This window comes from Bufo bufo, chromosome 9, assembly GCF_905171765.1.
Source record: "Bufo bufo chromosome 9, aBufBuf1.1, whole genome shotgun sequence".
NCBI lineage: Eukaryota > Metazoa > Chordata > Amphibia > Anura > Bufonidae > Bufo > Bufo bufo.
In genome coordinates, this window is record NC_053397.1 from 91,184,025 (window position 1) to 91,205,032 (window position 21,008).

A 21,008-nucleotide genomic window follows, 5' to 3' on the forward strand; every position below is an offset into this window, starting at 1 on the left:
CTCTGTATCCCCCCAGCCATGCACCAGTGATGCCCATGAGCTGGTTTGGGTGCTACCCTGCTGTGAACACGGTTTCTCCTCCTCCTCATCCTCCACCTTGTCATCCTCCAGAACTGTGCCCTGGCTGGACAATTGTGTACCGGGCGTATGTTGGTGCAGGAACCCACCCTCGGAGCCACTTGTGAATGAATGGCCTGAAACCCTTGTAAATGATCCCTCTTGCTCCTCCTCCTCCTGTGCCACATCCTCTTCCATCATCGCCCGAAGCGTTTTTTCAAGGAGGAATAGAAGTGGGATAGTAACGCTGAGAAAGGCGTCATCGGCACTGGCCATGTTGGTGGAGTACTCGAAACAGCGCAACAAGGCACACAGGTCTCGCATAGAGGCTCACTCATTGGTGGTGAAGTGGTGCTGTTCCACAGAGCAACTCACCTGTGCGTGCTGCAGCTGAAAGTCCACTATCGCCTGCTGCTGCTCGCACAGTCTGGCCAGCATGTGCAAGGTGGAGTTCCACCTTGTGGGCACGTCGAATATGAGGCGGTGAGCGGGAAGGCTGAAGTCACGCTGCAGGAACCTCTGCATCACCAAATTCAGCACATGCTCCAAGCAAGGGATGTGTGTCAAACCGGTTAGGCCCAGAGCTGCTGCGAGAGTTCGCCTATTATCGCACACCACCAGGTCGGGCTTGAGGCTCACTGGCACCAACCACTCATCGGTCTGTTATTCCATGCCCGTCCAGAGCTCCTGCGCGGTTTGTCCCCCAAACAGATAAGTTTCAAAACTGCCTGCTGTCGTTTACCCCTGGCTGTGCTGAAGTTGGTGGTGAAGGTGTTACTCTGACCGGATGAGGAAGCGGTAGTGGATGAGGAAGCTGAGTAGGAGGAGGAACCAACAGGAGGCAAAGAGAAACGCCCTGCAATCCTCGGTGGTGGAAGGACATGCCTTAGGCCCAGCCGCCACTGCATTTACCCAGTGTGCTGTTAGGGAGATATAAGGTCCTTGACCATGCTTACTGGTCCACGTATCCGTAGCTGGTGGACCTTGCTATATGTGGCGTTGGCAGTTCACACCTTATTTTGTCCCACACTTGGTTGTGCAGGGAAGGGATGGCTCACCTGTAAAAGTAGTGGCAGCTGGGCACAATGTACTATGGGACAGCCACCGCCATCAGATTCTTAAAACTGTCCGTGTCCAACAGACGGAATGACAGCATTTCAAAGGCCAGGAATTTGGAAATGCTGGCATTCAGGACGTGCTGCTGTTGTTCTCCCATGTACTCATCCTGAAACATAAGTGGTTGGGCATTGGTGCACTCAATCTCTTCCACTTCTGGGGCAGGGCTATGTGGATGGCCCTGGGAAACCCTGCTAGCAGAGTCATCAAAAAGCATAAGAGACTGCTGCATGACTTGGGACTCAGACTGCTTGGCTGATTTGCAAGGTAGTGAGATGAAAGACTGATGGCCATGGGTTGCAGGTGCCAACTCTGATCTTTCAGTAGGAGACTGGGTGGGAGACAATGTGAAGGAACTGGAGGCACTGTCAGCCACCCAATCTACTATCGCCTGTACTTGTTCTGGCCTCACCATTCGTAGAGCCGCATTCGGGCCTACCAAATAACGCTGAAGGTTCTGTCGCCTATTCGCACCTGAGGAAGGTGTTTCACTTGTGCGTGTAGCTAGTGTCATAAAGAGAAAGCATTTCTTGAGGTCACACAACAGTGTGACATGCGAATTTAATACAATTACTTCACGGTCACAAAAAATGTGAATTTGTCAACCGACAATGTAACAGCAGTATTTAATGGTTTTAGTGGACTGTCAGAAATGTAGCGCAGGTCGCAAATGTACTATCTAGCACAAAAAGGGTGTTTTTTTCAACCGACAATGTAACAGCAGTATTTTACGGTTTTAGTGGACTGTCAGAAATGCAGCGCAGGCCGCAAAGGTACTTTATGGCCCAAAAAAGTTTTTTTTTCACCTACAATGTCCCAGTTGTTTTCACTGATTGTAATTCACTATCAGATTTGCAGCATAGGCCGCAAAGGTACTTTATGGGGAAAAAAATATGATTTTTCACCCACAGTGAAACAGATAGATTTACTGATTATATTTCAGATTTGCAGTGCAGGGCGCAAATGTACTTTTTAGCAAAAAAAATAATTGTATTTTTCCCCCCAGAATCTAACAGATGGATTTACTGAGCTGATTACACTCACATATGCAGCACAGGGGTACTTTACAGAAACAAATGTGAATATGTCACCCCCTGGGTCCCTGAACTCACAGACGGATTACCTATATTATTTTCCCTTCCCCTGGCACATATGCAGTGCAGGTGCACTTAAAAAATGGGTATACTGTATGTGTAGTGTACGGGAGCTGTAATGCCCGTCACTACAGAAGGGTCACTGGTGTGCTGTCGTTTCTCCTTATTTATGGGGAAGTTGGTATAAGTCATCTTTATAAAATGTAATGTAATGTAATGCTATGTATTTCCCTGTTGCTGTAAAATGTGCATGCACAGGCCTGCTAGGGGTGTCATTCCAGCTCTTAGTCACTAGAGGGAGCTAGGGAGCCCTAGTTTATATAAGGCCCAGTCAGGGAAGGAAAAGTCAGTCTGTAGTCTAGTCTAACGAGAGTGAGAACCAAGTTGGGGATTAGACTATGTCAGAGTCAAGTCCAGGCCTGAAGCCTGTAGACCAGGAGAGGGTATTGCAGTCCCTGTAACCGGGTTCCAGATCCAAGGAGAAGGTTCCCCTCCTGAGTTCATATATGCAGAAGCAGGAACACCACAGTTAACCAGCCTGAGGAAACTGGGAGAGACAGAGGCAAGTTCAGAAAAGCAAGAGGTACTAAAGACAACAGAGGAGGTACTTGATAATTATAAAACCAAGGATATACGCCAGAGCTAGGGCATCGGACCTTGGAGAAGAGTTTCTATGTTCCAGGATCAGTCAGGAATAGAGTGCAAGCCGCCTGTACTGCAAGTCCTGTGTTTAACACTCTGAAGTCACCTTGCTATATATATTGCCTGCATCAAATGTACTGCAACCAACTGTCTGCAAAGGAACTGCGCTTCCATCTATGTCCATGTATGATGACTACTAAAGTTTGAGTTCTGTTTTAACATCACGTGGTTCCTCAGTTATTCCTGCTATCAGCAAACGGCGTGCCACCGTTTAATTGGCACTGGCGTCACGAACATTACTTATCATCACCTGCCCTTGCAGAGAGTCAGCTGTCTCAGGTTAGTGTCACAATTGCACTACAACACCCAGGAACATTTCTACACCTAACTTGAGTACGCTGCACCTCTCTTTTGGCGTCACGAACAGGATACGCACGCTTTCTAGTGCAAGAAGCGTGAACTTTGTGCCTTATACAGTTGCCCTGTGACCAGAGTGACAAATTGCCTGTTTTATTAAAGTGGACTTTGTGGACTAAAAAATATACCAAAAGTGTCCCCAAAACCTCCAAAAAGCGCTGTGCAGTGTTGCGCTATCAAGAGGAAAGAAATCGCCACATCGGAGTGTGGTTTTGTGGACTTTTCATCATCCTGCTTGCTGTCAGTGAATAGACAGCGTTTCTACCAAAGATGGCCGCTGAGCTTGCTGAAATTGCTGCTGCGTCATCTTCATCCCGAAAAGGCTGGAAAAGTTGGCGCCTTTTTGATGAAGAAGCGGGAAAAGGTTCAAGGTCAGGCGCCACAGCCTGTCTGGACATTTGCATGTCTGCCAGCATGGACTCCGCCTTCCCCATACTGGAATACCTGGGGGGCGGCCTCCCAGTGCAATGGGAGGATCTGGCTGATCTTATTGGCGCCACCCTGTCGCTCTCCAGAGAAGGATCGAGCATGTTGGACAGTGAGGACTGTTTTGCTGCAACGTCCGCGCCGGAGTTACCAAAGATGAATAATGTTGATGTAGAGCCTGAGGACGCTCCACCGGACTACTCTCCGGGACCGGAGAGACCCGCCTGCCCGGCACTGGGGAAAGAACCAGAGCACCATTATAGCTCTTGGAGAGACTTCTTTCAGCCCTCTTTCAAGTGGTCCTCATTAATGGCAGAGATCCGGGAGGCCGCTATAAAGCGGAATACAAAGACTAAAATATATTATGAGGAACTGACCAAGACTATTCACGAGCGCCACACCAACACCCAACCCCGCCTGGAAAGGAGAAAGGGGTTGGTGGTGTCCTTTGACAAAACCCGTGGCTACGGGTTCATACAAGACTACCTAACTGGCAGAGACTTATACGTCAACAGGAGATCTGTTAAGAGAGACTACCTCCCTTCGTATCAGCATAGCCTCCGCGAGGGAGAGGAGGTGGAGTTCACCCCTGCCGAGAGCCTGAGAGGCCCATATGCGACTGCTGTGACCCGTCCCAAGCAAGAACCGGAGGACTGGGAGGCAGAAGAAGACTACTCTGGCTGCGAGCGGGAACCTGAACGCTCTCCAGAACAGGCCCACCACGCCTTCCAGGAGCGAGGCTCCTTCATTGGGCCTAATGTCTTCTGGCAGCCAACCGTGTTGGAAAAATGGGTGAGCCCCTATCCTTCCCCCGAGCTGCCTCGACGGGAGAAGACAATCCAGGACTTAGAAAATCTCAAGGGACTCCGTGTTACCCTGGAGAATATCCGTAAAGGTCGGAGACCAGATGCGCCACCGGAGCCTGCAGCGGCCGCGTCCGACGCATCGTGTACTGTACCTGCGCCGGCGGTGCCAGCAGAGGACAGCGATTCCGACACGGAAAGCATCGGTGACCAGATTGTCCAGCTGGAGGAAAAGTTGCGGGAGCTGCGCAAGATTGCCACCGCCAGGATCCAGACGCCGCCTAAGAAGGACGAGGTAAGGGTGCCTGTCACCACCCGTAAACCACCTTCTACTAATGTTGCTCCGTCAAGGTCCCAAAGAAGACCCCCTATTGCTGTGAATTGCTGCACAGAGCCCACCGGACCGCTGGCGGCGGCGGTACCAAGTCCACTACAGCCTACAGTAGTTATGCCGGGACCGGTACGGTCCACAAGAGTGTTTAACCCTAGGCCTATGGGGCCAATACCTATCAGGGGCCCCTTCACCTTGCAGCTGCCCCCTGACACCGTGATGTGGGCACATCCTCCTGTAGAGGACTACTACAGGCCATATTTGCCAGCAGAGCAGGGTGATTATGACATGCCTCTGTGAATCAGCCTGCTGGGCCTTTGATTTATTTTGCTAAAAAAAAAAAGATGATGTTGAGGACTTAACCCTTCCAGGACAGGAGTCCTATGTTTCATGGTCGTTTGTTGCTGCTGCCAGTTTATCCACGGCTCAGTGGTAGGTGTTAACCACTGAAGTATTAAAGTCAACGAAGCCAAGTTTGTTTCAAGGACCTCCTGCCTGCTTTTGCTATCCCACGCCAAGTTGTGCCTGTTCCTCTGTTGCACCTTTTACCCTTAACCCCCTTTTCAGGTTGATCAGGGGTATTACAGCACTTGTTTTATATTGTGCAACTTGATACTAAGGAACCGTGCCCGGAGATAGACTCAAAAGAACCTGAGCCTCTGAGATTTTTGCTCTTTTAAAGGGAAATGTGCCCAGAGATGGACTCCACCGCATGAGAGCCTCTGTGATTTATAGGAAAGTAACCTGGGTACGGACTCATATTTGTTCTTTGAGCCTCCAAGAACTTTTATACTGTTTTACCGTTTCTTGCTGTTCTATTAAGGACAATTTGCACATATGGACTATCCTGGTATTAATGTCACGCTGTGCCAGGTCAGCGCCCCAGTTCCATTCACTATCCTGAGAGAAGAGACCGACGCCCCTTGTCACCACCCTTCACCTTTGCCAATTGGACCTGATATGAATGTAAATGCAGATGAATTACATATATGTATGCCTGCATGTCTCTTTTTCTGTTTCAGGTAGAAATTCCAGTTGGGCGGGCCCTGATGGAGTACGAGGTCGTACTCAGCTTAAAGCAGTGGGGTATGTAGTGTACGGGAGCTGTAATGCCCGTCACTACAGAAGGGTCACTGGTGTGCTGTCGTTTCTCCTTATTTATGGGGAAGTTGGTATAAGTCATCTTTATAAAATGTAATGTAATGTAATGCTATGTATTTCCCTGTTGCTGTAAAATGTGCATGCACAGGCCTGCTAGGGGTGTCATTCCAGCTCTTAGTCACTAGAGGGAGCTAGGGAGCCCTAGTTTATATAAGGCCCAGTCAGGGAAGGAAAAGTCAGTCTGTAGTCTAGTCTAACCAGAGTGAGAACCAAGTTGGGGATTAGACTATGTCAGAGTCAAGTCCAGGCCTGAAGCCTGTAGACCAGGAGAGGGTATTGCAGTCCCTGTAACCGGGTTCCAGATCTAAGGAGAAGGTTCCCCTCCTGAGTTCATATATGCAGAAGCAGGAACACCACAGTTAACCAGCCTGAGGAAACTGGGAGAGACAGAGGCAAGTTCAGAAAAGCAAGAGGTACTAAAGACAACAGAGGAGGTACTTGATAATTATAAAACCAAGGATATACGCCAGAGCTAGGGCATCGGACCTTGGAGAAGAGTTTCTATGTTCCAGGATCAGTCAGGAATAGAGTGCAAGCCGCCTGTACTGCAAGTCCTGTGTTTAACACTCTGAAGTCACCTTGCTATATATATTGCCTGCATCAAATGTACTGCAACCAACTGTCTGCAAAGGAACTGCGCTTCCATCTATGTCCATGTATGATGACTACTAAAGTTTGAGTTCTGTTTTAACATCACGTGGTTCCTCAGTTATTCCTGCTATCAGCAAACGGCGTGCCACCGTTTAATTGGCACTGGCGTCACGAACATTACTTATCATCACCTGCCCTTGCAGAGAGTCAGCTGTCTCAGGTTAGTGTCACAATTGCACTACAACACCCAGGAACATTTCTACACCTAACTTGAGTACGCTGCATATGTTGCCCACTGAACTAAAAAAACAGGATTAAATTATTGTCCCTGGCACAAATGCAGTGCTGGTGCACTGAACCTGCACTAAATGGCCGCCGACGCCCACCTTACTAACAGACGGATAAAACGTATTTTTCCGTGTCACGGGGCTCAGGGCAGGGTACAAAAATGTTGCATTGGACCCACAAAAAAAAAAAATTGCTGTAGGTTGCAGAGTTAACAACAAGTTCTGATATCAGATTATTTCCTATTCTCTCCCTCACAGCAGCAGCATCCTATCCCTACACTAGTAAGAGCTGAGTGACGTGCGGCGCTACGTGAGTCCAGCTTATATAGAGGCTGGGTCACATGCTGCACTTTCCAATCACAGCCATGCCATTAGTAGGCATGGCTGTGATGGCTTCTAAGGTCACATGAGTTAAACGCTTGTTGATTGGCTGCCCTGCAGCCATTCAAAAAGCGCCATTAAATCGCCGAACTCGAACCCGAAATTTTACTGAAATGTTCGGGTTCGGGGTAAAAAAAAAAACTTAAAGTTTCGTACGAACCCGAACTTTACAGTTTGGGTTCGCTCAACCCTAGTGCTGAATTAATTGCAAAGACAGAAATACTTTCCTCTAGTGCATTAGTAGTCAAACCATGCATACGAACGAACTGTCCATCAATCAGGTTAATCCATGCCCCACTGTCGATAAATACTTTGATTTCCACAGTTTTGGGCTCTAGCGCAGCCTCGGCAGACAGGAGAAATCTGGTACTACCAGTAAAAGACAAAAGTAAGTTTTCTTGCTCCCCACCCACACCACCAATAGTAACTTGGGGATTAAACGTCTTTTTCTTGCTTTTACCTTGACGATGCAAGAACGGACAACTATTCACAAAATGTCCCTTCTTTCCACAACAAAAACAGACCCCCTTCATATGACCAAAGCTCTTACCAGCAGTCCCAGGAGTAGCTCCCCCTAGCTGCATAAGCTTATCACAAGGGGTAAACTCGAGAGTCTCTCCACCGAAAGTATCAGAGGGAGCCGCCATCTCATATAATAGCACCTCCTGAGAATGAGGGACTTTAGATCTCTCTCTCAGATGTCTATCTATACATACAGCAAGTGACATGGCTGCCTCCAAAGACTCAGGATTCTCGAGAAATGCCAACGCGTCTTTCAGCCGCTCAGATAATCCCTGACAGAATTAACTGCACAGAGCTGGATCATTCCACTTCGTATCCGTAGCCCATCTCCTAAATTCAGAGCAGTAGATCTCTGCAGACCGCTTTCACTGCCGCAAGCCACGCAACTTAGTCTCGGCCAGGAAAATCCAATCCGGGTCGTCGTAAATGAAACCCAGAGCTCTGAAAAACTTGTCCACCGATTGGAGGGACTGTGATCCAGTCTGCAAAGAAAAGGCCCAAGCCTGGGCGACTCCTTTAAGCAGAAACATGATTGATACCCAGTCTTTGACTCTCATCGCCAGGAGAGCGAGGACGCAGCTTAAAATATAATTTACATGACTCCCTAAACAGAGTGAAATTATCACTGCCCCCGGAAAACCTGTCTGGGAGAGCAACCTTAGGTTCAGGGCAGGTCTGATTCCCACAGTCGGAACCAGCTTCCATAGGTCTCTGGATCTGTGCGACAGGAAATTGCAGAGGTCAGCTACCTCCAAAGACAACCCCTGTAGTTGTCTGACCAGTGCCGGGATTGGATCCATTGCCGCACTGATACAAACAAAATGGCGGTTTTGGCGGTGTATAATGTCACAACGAGGTTTGGGAGGGAACACAACACCAAACACAAGAGGGGGGGGGGGGGGGGGTATCTGGCCTAGAAGCTAGGGAGGGGAAAAGGTCACCACCTAATGAATCCTAACCCTAGCCCTGGCTGCTAAATGAATGAATGGACCTCAGTGGTAGGACCGTTCATTTATTGGAACCTAAAGCCTAACTAACCCTGTAATGCCCTGAGGTAGTAATAGGGGCCAAAGATGACCCGTTCCTTAAAGGGACTCTGTCACCACTTTCTAACCCCCCCTTTTAAAAGTATTGTTATCTCCATGGCGCCCCTGTGATTACAAAGGTGTTGTTAGAAGATAAATTCACCGTCTCCTTTTGATAAAAAGAGCTTTTATCTAACCTGTCAATCTTCTTGATAAGGTGCCCAGGGCGTTTCTGTTGGTCTCAAGCTGCCGCCCGCCGCCGCCGCCGTTGGTGCCCAGCTCCTCCCCTGATGCTTTCAGCGCCGCCTGAATGTAATGAAATACGCCTCCGGCTCTCGCTCAGTGCCCCCTCCTCCTTTTCAAAGATCCCGCGCGTGCGCACAGGCCTGTGCCTGATGCGCCCGTGCGGACATTTACAATCAGCCTCATTGAGCGAAGTGCGCATGCGCGCACTTCGCTCAACCTCCTCATCAGACGAGCACTGCAGCCAGCCAGGCTGTGGCTGGCTGCAGTGCTCGTCTGATGAGGTTAGCGAAGTGCGCGCATGCGCACTTCGCTCAATGAGGCTGATTGTAAATGTCCGCACGGGCGCATCAGGCACAGGCCTGTGCGCACGCGCGGGATCTTTGAAAAGGAGGAGGGGGCACTGAGCGAGAGCCGGAGGCGTATTTCATTACATTCAGGCGGCGCTGAAAGCATCAGGGGAGGAGCTGGGTACCAACGGCGGCGGCGGCGGGCTGCAGCTTGAGACCAACAGAAACGCCCTGGGCACCTTATCAAGAAGATTGACAGGTTAGATAAAAGCTCTTTTTATCAAAAGGAGACGGCGAATTTATCTTCTAACAACACCTTTGTAATCACAGGGGCGCCATGGAGATAACAATACTTTTAAAAGGGGGGGTTAGAAAGTGGTGACAGAGTCCCTTTAAGCAGAAGAAACAGGGGTCTTGACTCAGACCAGATACCAGAAGGCAGGGGAAACAACACAAAACAAATACAAAGGAATGAGACACATAACTCCTGAAGTAGAAGAAAGAGCAGGAACACCAGAGGAGACAACACACACCAGCTCTTCCACTTGCAAATTAAGCTATACACCGCAAGGAGTGAAGGGAGTAGCCAGACTTAAATAGTAATGACCACTATGCTGCACCTGACTAGAGGTGTGGTCATTACCATCAACAACAAAGTGAAATTAAAAGAGGCTGTCAGATAACATCACGTGCAGACAGCGTCTCTGACCTTCTAACACCTAGCCTGGGAGTGACTGTGACACCGACGCAATGGAACTCCACCTTGTATATGTTTGATAGGCTGCTCCAGCAGCAACATGCTGTTAATGACTACCTGTACGAACTCTACAGCAGGACAGGTTCTGGGAGCTCATGTGCGACGCATGCAGACTTCTGCGGCCATTTGAGGAGATCACCAAACTGGTCAGTCGCAGCCAGAGCGCCATCAGTGACATCGTACCTTATGCCTTCTTTCTGGTACGTAGATTGCATTGTGTCATTAATCAAGCCGTCGAGGAGCAGGAGCTGGAAGATGAGGAAGTCGCAATGCTGAATGAATTCCCAGGGGAAGCTACTCCATGTGAGACAAGTCAGCAGGAGTCAGAGGAGGATGGTGGCTGGGGGGAGAAGGAGGAGCAAGAAGAGCAGGCTTTGAGGGGGACTTTAAACTTTTCAGGGATCCCTGGTGTTGTCCGTGGCTGGGGGGAGGAGACCGAGGACAACATTCTCCTGGGCAATGAGCAGGAGCCTGGGCACTCCACCGCTTCCAATTTAGTGCAAATGGGGGTCTTCATGCTCCAGTGTTTGAAGAGGGACCCCTGGATAAAAAGCATAAAGGGCAAGGACCAGTACTGCGTGGCAACGTACTTAGACCCCCGGTACAAACACAAAATGGCAAACATGTTACCAGCATCACAGAGGGCAGAATGCAGCATTTCCAGGCCTTGCTGTGTGAGATGCTGCATTCTTCTGTTGCTGGCGCTGGCAGAGGCATTTCCACCCACATCAAAACAGGTGCAGGTACCAATCCTACCGAGCCTGCAAGAAGAGGGCGGTTTGAAGATATGGTGGTCACTTTGGATATGAGATCATTCTTGCAGCAAACCCATCGACAGCCGCCCTCCGAATCCATCCTCAGGGAACGCCCAGGGTTAACGGCCGATGTGGACGCTCTGAGAAGCAAGGAACCCCTGGACTACTGGACCTGTGGCCAGAGCTGGCACAATTTGCCATGGAACTCTTGGCTTGCCCCCGTCGAGTGTCCTGTCCGAAAGGACCTTCAGAGCAGCAGGAGGGATCGTGACCGATAAGCACACTCGCCTAGCTCACGACTAACAATGAATGGGGCATGGATCTCGGAGGAATTCAACACCTGTGACAATCACGTGCAATTGAATTTCCTCATGCCAGCCCACACATATCCGCCACTACCCAGAACAAAGAATGGTCCTTGTCCTATGTATATACAGATATACAGCGGCATAAAAGGCCTTTTCTGTCAGGTGAATGCCTAATTTTTGGGGCCTCTACTCCAGTGGCCTACAGTAAAAATTTTATCCAGTGTACCTCCAGACACATAATCACTTGTTCTTTTCTGTCAGGTGAATGCCTAATTTTTGGGGCCTGTACTAGCCTACAATAAAAATGTTATCCACTGACCGTCTATATACCTCCAGCCACATAATCACTAGTTCTTTTCTTTCCAGTGAATGCCTAATGTTTGGGGCCTGTACTCCACTGGCCTGCAGTAAAATTGTTATCCACTAACCCAGCGGTCCCCAACCGCAGTCTTTAACTCTGTACTAATGAAGCGCTTCCATTATGGAAGCGCTTCATTAGTACAGAAGGACCAGGAAGCGGTGAAGGATCTGTACTCACCACTTCCTGGTCCACGGCTCAGCTATCGGTTGTGCAGGACTGCGCACAGCGGGAGGTCGCTCTGTGACCTCACACTGTGCGCCGCTATACACAGCCAGCCGACAGCAGAATGTAGAATGAAGAGGATCGCGGAAGAGGTAAGTGTTTTTTTTTTCTTTTCTTTTATTTGCACTAGGGGCTGATGGCTGACCTGGGGGACATATGGCTGACATGAGGGGCAGACATGAGGAGCAGACATGAGGGGCAGGCATGAGAGGCTGACATATGGCTGACATGAGGGGCAGACATGAGGGGCAGACATGAGGGGCAGGCATGAAGGGCAGGCATGAGGGGCAGACATGAGGGGCAGACATGAGGGGCAGGCATGAGGGGCAGGCATGAGGGGCAGGCATGAGGGGCTGACATATGGCTGACATGAGGGGCAGGCATGAGGGGCTGACATATGGCTGGCATGAGGGGCTGACATATGGCTGACATGAGGGGCAGACATGAGGGGCAGACATATGGCTGACATAGAGGGGGCTTATGGCTGACATTAGGGGGGCTTATGGCTGACATTGGGGGGGGCTTATAGCTGACATTGGGGGCTGATAGATGGCTAAAGGTTTGGGGGTTGATCTGAGCCATTGGGGGTCTGATCTGAGGTCTGATTAACATTGGGGGTCTGATTGCTGGTCTTACCTGAGGTGTAATGAAAAATATTTTTTTCTTATTGTTCTCCTCTAAAACCTAGGTGCATCTTATAGGGCGAAAAATACGGTACAGTGCAGCAGAGACCAGTGCAGCAGAGACCATAGTCCGTTTATATGCACCTTGTGTTTTGTTATGCGCGTGAATCAGTCAGCCCCGCCCACCCATCCTCACCGCTCACTGTAGCGGTCCCGGCACCCTCCACTCCAGGGCAGCGTGAAGACCACACGAGCGCAAACCACCTGCGCCACTCACCCGCCTGCCCAGCTCATACTTCAGGAGGTTCAGTCAGAGTGGGTCCGGCCAGAGTCTCTTCACAGCAGGGACACATGGAAGCGCAGAATGGAGAATTTGCTGTTTCCCACAATCAGCTAATAGATAATCAAGACTATGCAACCATTAGAGGGCACTGTTTATAGCTCATGAACAGCGCCCTCTATTGGTTGCATAGTCTTATGACAAGACTATTCGCTGTTGTGAGATCGTGAAAACTCTGATCCGATGGTATATTCTAACCCTGAGGCGTTCCTATGGTGATGGGGACGGCTCGGGGTTAGAATATACCATCGGATCTGAGTTGTCACGATCTCACAACAGCGAATAGTGTTGTCATAATCTCCAGTCCGGCTCAGAAGTAAGTACCGTAAGTTTCAGCACGCCGTATACCAGCTTATAAGACGACACCCGGCGTATAAGACGCCCCCCGACTTTTGAGAAGATTTTCATGTTTTAAAAAGTCGTCTTATACGCCGGAAAATACGGTACTACCTTTTTTATATATATATAGAAGATTATGACTCTGTAATTGCCCTGGAAATATACTGTTAAAATTACTTTCTTGCATTGCATAAAGTGATTAGTACACAATACATTAAATTCAATCCCATTCTGGCATTAGCTGTATTTCTTCATGCTTACTTTTGCATTGTCTGTTATATAAGGACTCCCATTTTCCATCCACACAAACCATTTTACTTCTCCCGTTAAAATATCCAAGGTCACAACTGTAAAATGCCATCTGGCCATGTGGGTAGGTTTCTTCATCCCAGTTGCCCAGCAAAATTGCATTATCTATTTTTGGTGGTTTTGCACACATAGCTAGAAAAAAATAAGAAAATCAGAAGAATTAGAATTTGACTTCGGGGATTTCACAAAATATTGGTACCAGATTTAGCTTCATGTCCTTAACAATGAGCACAATACCATATGGTAGTTACTGAATTTCATATGGTCATAGACTAGGGCGGCAAAATCTGATGGGTCCAGGTCTCACTCCAGGCACCTCCACCAATCAGCTCACTGAAGTGCTGCATACACTTTGACTACCACAAGGTTTACAATTTGCCTACTGTCAATGAGTAAACTACATATTTATAACACATAATCATTATCACAGCCTGATAGACACTTATAGGGTATAACCAGACATGATTATGCAGCAGAAACACTGCTGTAGATTTGTTGCAGTTTTGCAGTGGATTTCACCCTATGCCTTGCATGAATTGAGATGGTGTAAAAATTAAAATCAGTTTACATTGCAGATTTTTTTGCAGCATATGGATGACATTTCATAAAATCCAACCCACATTGATGGTACTGTAAAACAGCATGAAATGGATATACCTAAAACAGCATGTGGATGTACCTATAGTTTTCACATTTATAGCACTTTAAATAAAGAACTCCTATATGTTTCCTATTCATTTAAAGGGGCTTCTTTTATTAACAGCTTTCATCACCTATTTACAGTGGGCATAACAGCACTGTTCATAAGAATGTCCCCAAGTCTCCTGTGATCCCTGCTGTATTCACTTCTGTGGGACTACTTAGTACAGGACTCAGCTAGCTCTTTTAGCCCCATAGAAGTGAATGGAGTGGTGAACATTAGTGTTGATCGAGCACCAAAGTGCTCGGGTGCTCGAGTAGAACACCTCGGAATGCTTAGGTGCTCTACCGAGCACCCGAGCACGATGGAAGTCAATGGAAGAACCCGAGCATTAAACCAGGCACCCCCTGCTCTGAAGAGGAGAGGGTGTCTGGTTCATAGAAAAAAGGAAAATGCAAATGTGATCGCACACTACATCCAGCACTCTGCCCTCCATGCTGGATGAGACATTGGTTTATATTTTGGCCAAAGCATAGTAAGCCACTCACCGCGTCAAGGCTGTCTCATGAGTGGTCCCTAACTCTTGTTCCTACCTGTTCATGGGCCATGACAGCCACATAAAATCCAGGGAATGCAGGTCAGCATGCAAGCCAAGTACACTTTGCTTGTAACCCCGTCCGGTGCCATTACAGCTTTCATCGGATCCAGGGATGCAAGTACCAACATGCATGCTGAACCCACCATATACTTCTCCTGGAGCCAGATGGCTAATGGTAGGTTCTATACAAGCAGACTCAGTTTTATACTGACTTTAAAACCAGCCTCAAGGACAGATTAACTGGTCAGGTGTGCAATGACTCCATGGAGATCGCCACGCCTCCAATATATACTACAAAGAAAAAAATAAGGGGTTGGGTCAGCACAACCTGCCTGTAGGTGCAGATCACTATGGCGAAATACATATACAAACGGAAAATGCAAATGTGATCGCACACTACATCCAGCACTCTGCCCTCCATGCTGGATGAGACATTGGTTTATATTTTGGCCAAAGCATAGTAAGCCACTCACCGCGTCAAGGCTGTCTCATGAGTGGTCCCTAACTCTTGTTCCTACCTGTTCATGGGCCATGACAGCCACATAAAATCCAGGGAATGCAGGTCAGCATGCAAGCCAAGTACACTTTGCTTGTAACCCCGTCCGGTGCCATTACAGCTTTCATCGGATCCAGGGATGCAAGTACCAACATGCATGCTGAACCCACCATATACTTCTCCTGGAGCCAGATGGCTAATGGTAGGTTCTATACAAGCAGACTCAGTTTTATACTGACTTTAAAACCAGCCTCAAGGACAGATTAACTGGTCAGGTGTGCAATGACTCCATGGAGATCGCCACGCCTCCAATATATACTACAAAGAAAAAAATAAGGGGTTGGGTCAGCACAACCTGCCTGTAGGTGCAGATCACTATGGCGAAATACATATACAAACGGAAAATGCAAATGTGATCGCACACTACATCCAGCACTCTGCCCTCCATGCTGGATGAGACATTGGTTTATATTTTGGCCAAAGCATAGTAAGCCACTCACCGCGTCAAGGCTGTCTCATGAGTGGTCCCTAACTCTTGTTCCTACCTGTTCATGGGCCATGACAGCCACATAAAATCCAGGGAATGCAGGTCAGCATGCAAGCCAAGTACACTTTGCTTGTAACCCCGTCCGGTGCCATTACAGCTTTCATCAGATCCAGGGATGCAAGTACCAACATGCATGCTGAACCCACCATATACTTCTCCTGGAGCCAGATGGCTAATGGTAGGTTCTATACAAGCAGACTCAGTTTTATACTGACTTTAAAACCAGCCTCAAGGACAGATTAACTGGTCAGGTGTGCAATGACTCCATGGAGATCGCCACGCCTCCAATATATACTACAAAGAAAAAAATAAGGGGTTGGGTCAGCACAACCTGCCTGTAGGTGCAGATCACTATGGCAAAATACATATACAAACGGAAAATGCAAATGTGATCGCACACTACATCCAGCACTCTGCCCTCCATGCTGGATGAGACATTGGTTTATATTTTGGCCAAAGCATAGTAAGCCACTCACCGCGTCAAGGCTGTCTCATGAGTGGTCCCTAACTCTTGTTCCTACCTGTTCATGGGCCATGACAGCCACATAAAATCCAGGGAATGCAGGTCAGCATGCAAGCCAAGTACACTTTGCTTGTAACCCCGTCCGGTGCCATTACAGCTTTCATCGGATCCAGGGATGCAAGTACCAACATGCATGCTGAACCCACCATATACTTCTCCTGGAGCCAGATGGCTAATGGTAGGTTCTATACAAGCAGACTCAGTTTTATACTGACTTTAAAACCAGCCTCAAGGACAGATTAACTGGTCAGGTGTGCAATGACTCCATGGAGATCGCCACGCCTCCAATATATACTACAAAGAAAAAAATAAGGGGTTGGGTCAGCACAACCTGCCTGTAGGTGCAGATCACTATGGCGAAATACATATACAAACGGAAAATGCAAATGTGATCGCACACTACATCCAGCACTCTGCCCTCCATGCTGGATGAGACATTGGTTTATATTTTGGCCAAAGCATAGTAAGCCACTCACCGCGTCAAGGCTGTCTCATGAGTGGTCCCTAACTCTTGTTCCTACCTGTTCATGGGCCATGACAGCCACATAAAATCCAGGGAATGCAGGTCAGCATGCAAGCCAAGTACACTTTGCTTGTAACCCCGTCCGGTGCCATTACAGCTTTCATCGGATCCAGGGATGCAAGTACCAACATGCATGCTGAACCCACCATATACTTCTCCTGGAGCCAGATGGCTAATGGTAGGTTCTATACAAGCAGACTCAGTTTTATACTGACTTTAAAACCAGCCTCAAGGACAGATTAACTGGTCAGGTGTGCAATGACTCCATGGAGATCGCCACGCCTCCAATATATACTACAAAGAAAAAAATAAGGGGTTGGGTCAGCACAACCTGCCTGTAGGTGCAGATCACTATGGCGAAATACATATACAAACGGAAAATGCAAATGTGATCGCACACTACATCCAGCACTCTGCCCTCCATGCTGGATGAGACATTGGTTTATATTTTGGCCAAAGCATAGTAAGCCACTCACCGCGTCAAGGCTGTCTCATGAGTGGTCCCTAACTCTTGTTCCTACCTGTTCATGGGCCATGACAGCCACATAAAATCCAGGGAATGCAGGTCAGCATGCAAGCCAAGTACACTTTGCTTGTAACCCCGTCCGGTGCCATTACAGCTTTCATCGGATCCAGGGATGCAAGTACCAACATGCATGCTGAACCCACCATATACTTCTCCTGGAGCCAGATGGCTAATGGTAGGTTCTATACAAGCAGACTCAGTTTTATACTGACTTTAAAACCAGCCTCAAGGACAGATTAACTGGTCAGGTGTGCAATGACTCCATGGAGATCGCCACGCCTCCAATATATACTACAAAGAAAAAAATAAGGGGTTGGGTCAGCACAACCTGCCTGTAGGTGCAGATCACTATGGCGAAATGGATCCGATGAAAGCTGTAATGGCACCGGACGGGGTTACAAGCAAAGTGTACTTGGCTTGCATGCTGACCTGCATTCCCTGGATTTTATGTGGCTGTCATGGCCCATGAACAGGTAGGAACAAGAGTTAGGGACCACTCATGAGACAGCCTTGACGCGGTGAGTGGCTTACTATGCTTTGGCCAAAATATAAACCAATGTCTCATCCAGCATGGAGGGCAGAGTGCTGGATGTAGTGTGCGATCACATTTGCATTTTCCGTTTGTATATGTATTTCGCCATAGTGATCTGCACCTACAGGCAGGTTGTGCTGACCCAACCCCTTATTTTTTTCTTTGTAGTATATATTGGAGGCGTGGCGATCTCCATGGAGTCATTGCACACCTGACCAGTTAATCTGTCCTTGAGGCTGGTTTTAAAGTCAGTATAAAACTGAGTCTGCTTGTATAGAACCTACCATTAGCCATCTGGCTCCAGGAGAAGTATATGGTGGGTTCAGCATGCATGTTGGTACTTGCATCCCTGGATCCGATGAAAGCTGTAATGGCACCGGACGGGGTTACAAGCAAAGTGTACTTGGCTTGCATGCTGACCTGCATTCCCTGGATTTTATGTGGCTGTCATGGCCCATGAACAGGTAGGAACAAGAGTTAGGGACCACTCATGAGACAGCCTTGACGCGGTGAGTGGCTTACTATGCTTTGGCCAAAATATAAACCAATGTCTCATCCAGCATGGAGGGCAGAGTGCTGGATGTAGTGTGCGATCACATTTGCATTTTCCGTTTGTATATGTATTTCGCCATAGTGATCTGCACCTACAGGCAGGTTGTGCTGACCCAACCCCTTATTTTTTTCTTTGTAGTATATATTGGAGGCGTGGCGATCTCCATGGAGTCATTGCACACCTGACCAGTTAATCTGTCCTTGAGGCTGGTTTTAAAGTCAGTATAAAACTGAGTCTGCTTGTATAGAACCTACCATTAGCCATCTGGCTCCAGGAGAAGTATATGGTGGGTTCAGCATGCATGTTGGTACTTGCATCCCTGGATCCGATGAAAGCTGTAATGGCACCGGACGGGGTTACAAGCAAAGTGTACTTGGCTTGCATGCTGACCTGCATTCCCTGGATTTTATGTGGCTGTCATGGCCCATGAACAGGTAGGAACAAGAGTTAGGGACCACTCATGAGACAGCCTTGACGCGGTGAGTGGCTTACTATGCTTTGGCCAAAATATAAACCAATGTCTCATCCAGCATGGAGGGCAGAGTGCTGGATGTAGTGTGCGATCACATTTGCATTTTCCGTTTGTATATGTATTTCGCCATAGTGATCTGCACCTACAGGCAGGTTGTGCTGACCCAACCCCTTATGTTCATAGAAAAAAGGTCAGAAATTGATGGAAACACCACTGAAATGGTTCAGAAACAGCATGGGGTCTATGTCTGGCTGCATCTTGGACTCCCAGGTCGCTGCTGGAAGCGATGTTGTCTGAGTAGTACGCCACTTTTACAGACTGACAATAATACGCACCACACTGAAGATAAAATCGATTTTAGAGGAAAAATTGTTAGGAAACATTCTTTCCTGTATAAGTTGTTCTTTCCTTGTGTAATACTGTTGAGGGGGCCCTGACCAAATCCTTTAGTCCTCCTCCTCCTGGACGGGCCCCTTCTGGGTTAGGGCCCCAAAGCTGCAGCTTCCCCTGCTTCCCCTATAGCTACGCCCCTGGTCTGCATTAATCTGCAGGTGACCGTCATACAGCTCCACAGATTGTTTCCATCTGCATCTTTCTAAACAATCTGTGGCCTTAGTCTTTTATCCAGACTTAGTCATTGTGCCACTATGTACTGTAGCCTCCTCATGCTGCCATCTCCACAGTATGTCACCTTGCCACTCATTTTTATCACCATGCTGCTGCTGATGCTGCTTAAAAGGCCTTAAACTGATCACCAGGCCCACAATCTAATAAAGGTTTTACACACAAAACAAAAGTAAAAAAATCGATTTTATAGGAAAAGTTGATTGAAAACAAGTGCAAGTGCTGCCAAAAATTACAAGGAAGAGGCACTTCGATACAACCTGTATATCACATAAAAGAGGGGCGCATTCACATTGTGGTACAATTGTTCAGGTAGTGGGACTCCTACACTCATAAAGCCTATGCACTAAGTGAAAGGGCTGCCAAAAATCACAAGGAACCGGCACTCCAATACACCCTTTGTTAAACATAAAGGAGGGTATCGTACACACCCTTGAAAAAATATGATTGATGGCCTGCTGGTAACCATCAAAAACATTAGGAGCAAGGACCTGCTGGTAACCCTCTACATTAGGGGTGAGGGCCTGCTGCTGATCTGACCATCTAAAAACTTAGGGGTGAGGGTCTGCTGCTCAGCTGACTCTCTAAAACATTAGCTGTTAGTGCTTGCTGCTGAGCTGACCATCGACCGCTCACCATCTGTGTTGATTCCTCAAAGTTGTGTAAAACCTCACACAGGTCAGACATCCATGCCCACTCCTCGCTTGTGAAGAGCGGCAGCTGACTGGAAAGGCGACGATCATGTTGCAGCTGGTATTCCACTACTGCCCTCTGCTGCTCACAAAGCCTGGCCAACATGTGTGCTCATGTCGCACAACAGTCGGTGAGATGGCAATTGCAAGCGCTGCTGCAGTGTTGCCAGATCGGCGGCAGTTATAAATGACTTTCGGAAATGGGCACACATGCGGCGCACCTTCACCAGTAGCTCAGGCAAATTGGGGTAGGTTTTGAGAAATCGCTGAACCACTACGTTGAAAACGTGGGCTAGGCATGGTATGTGTGTGAGATTGCCGAGCTCCTAAGCCGCCACCAAGTTACGGCCATTATCAGACACTAGTGTTGATCGAGCACCGTAGTGCTTGGGTGTTCGGGCCACACACATTGTGATATTCGGGTGCTCGACCGAGCACCCTAGTATAATGAAAGTCAATGGGAGAACCCAAGCATTAAACCAGGTACCCCCTGCTCTGAAGAGGGGAGGGTGCCTGGTTCATAAAAAAATGTCAGAAATTGTTGGTAACACCACCTAAATGGTTCTGTAAAAGCATGGGGAGGATGTCTGGATGCATCTTGGACTCGCTGGTCGCTGCTGGGAACTATGTTGTCCGAATAGTACGCCACTTTTACATAAGGACAATAATACGCACAAAACCAAGGGGGGGAAAAATTGATTTTAGAGGGAAAATTGATAGAAAACATTCTTTCCTGAATATTTACTTGTATATAAAGTGCAAGTGCTGCCAAAAATTACAAGGAAAAGGCACTCCGATACACACTTAGTTACACATAAAGGGGGGCATCATACACACCCTTTAAAAATTATGATTGATGGCCTGCTGGTGACCCTCAAAAAC

The 21,008-nt window shown here is 48.0% G+C and overlaps 1 protein-coding gene across 1 annotated transcript in view; it reads right to left on the reverse strand.

Moving 5' to 3' along the window:
- The window catches only part of LOC120979012 (complement factor H-like), a 139,902-nt gene that overhangs the window by 89,081 nt on the left and 29,813 nt on the right, over positions 1–21,008 (reverse strand). The window contains exon 2 of the mRNA XM_040407506.1: positions 13,353–13,532. Within this exon, the coding sequence (XP_040263440.1) occupies positions 13,353–13,532 (180 nt within the window). The remainder of the gene's footprint in view (positions 1–13,352; positions 13,533–21,008) is intronic.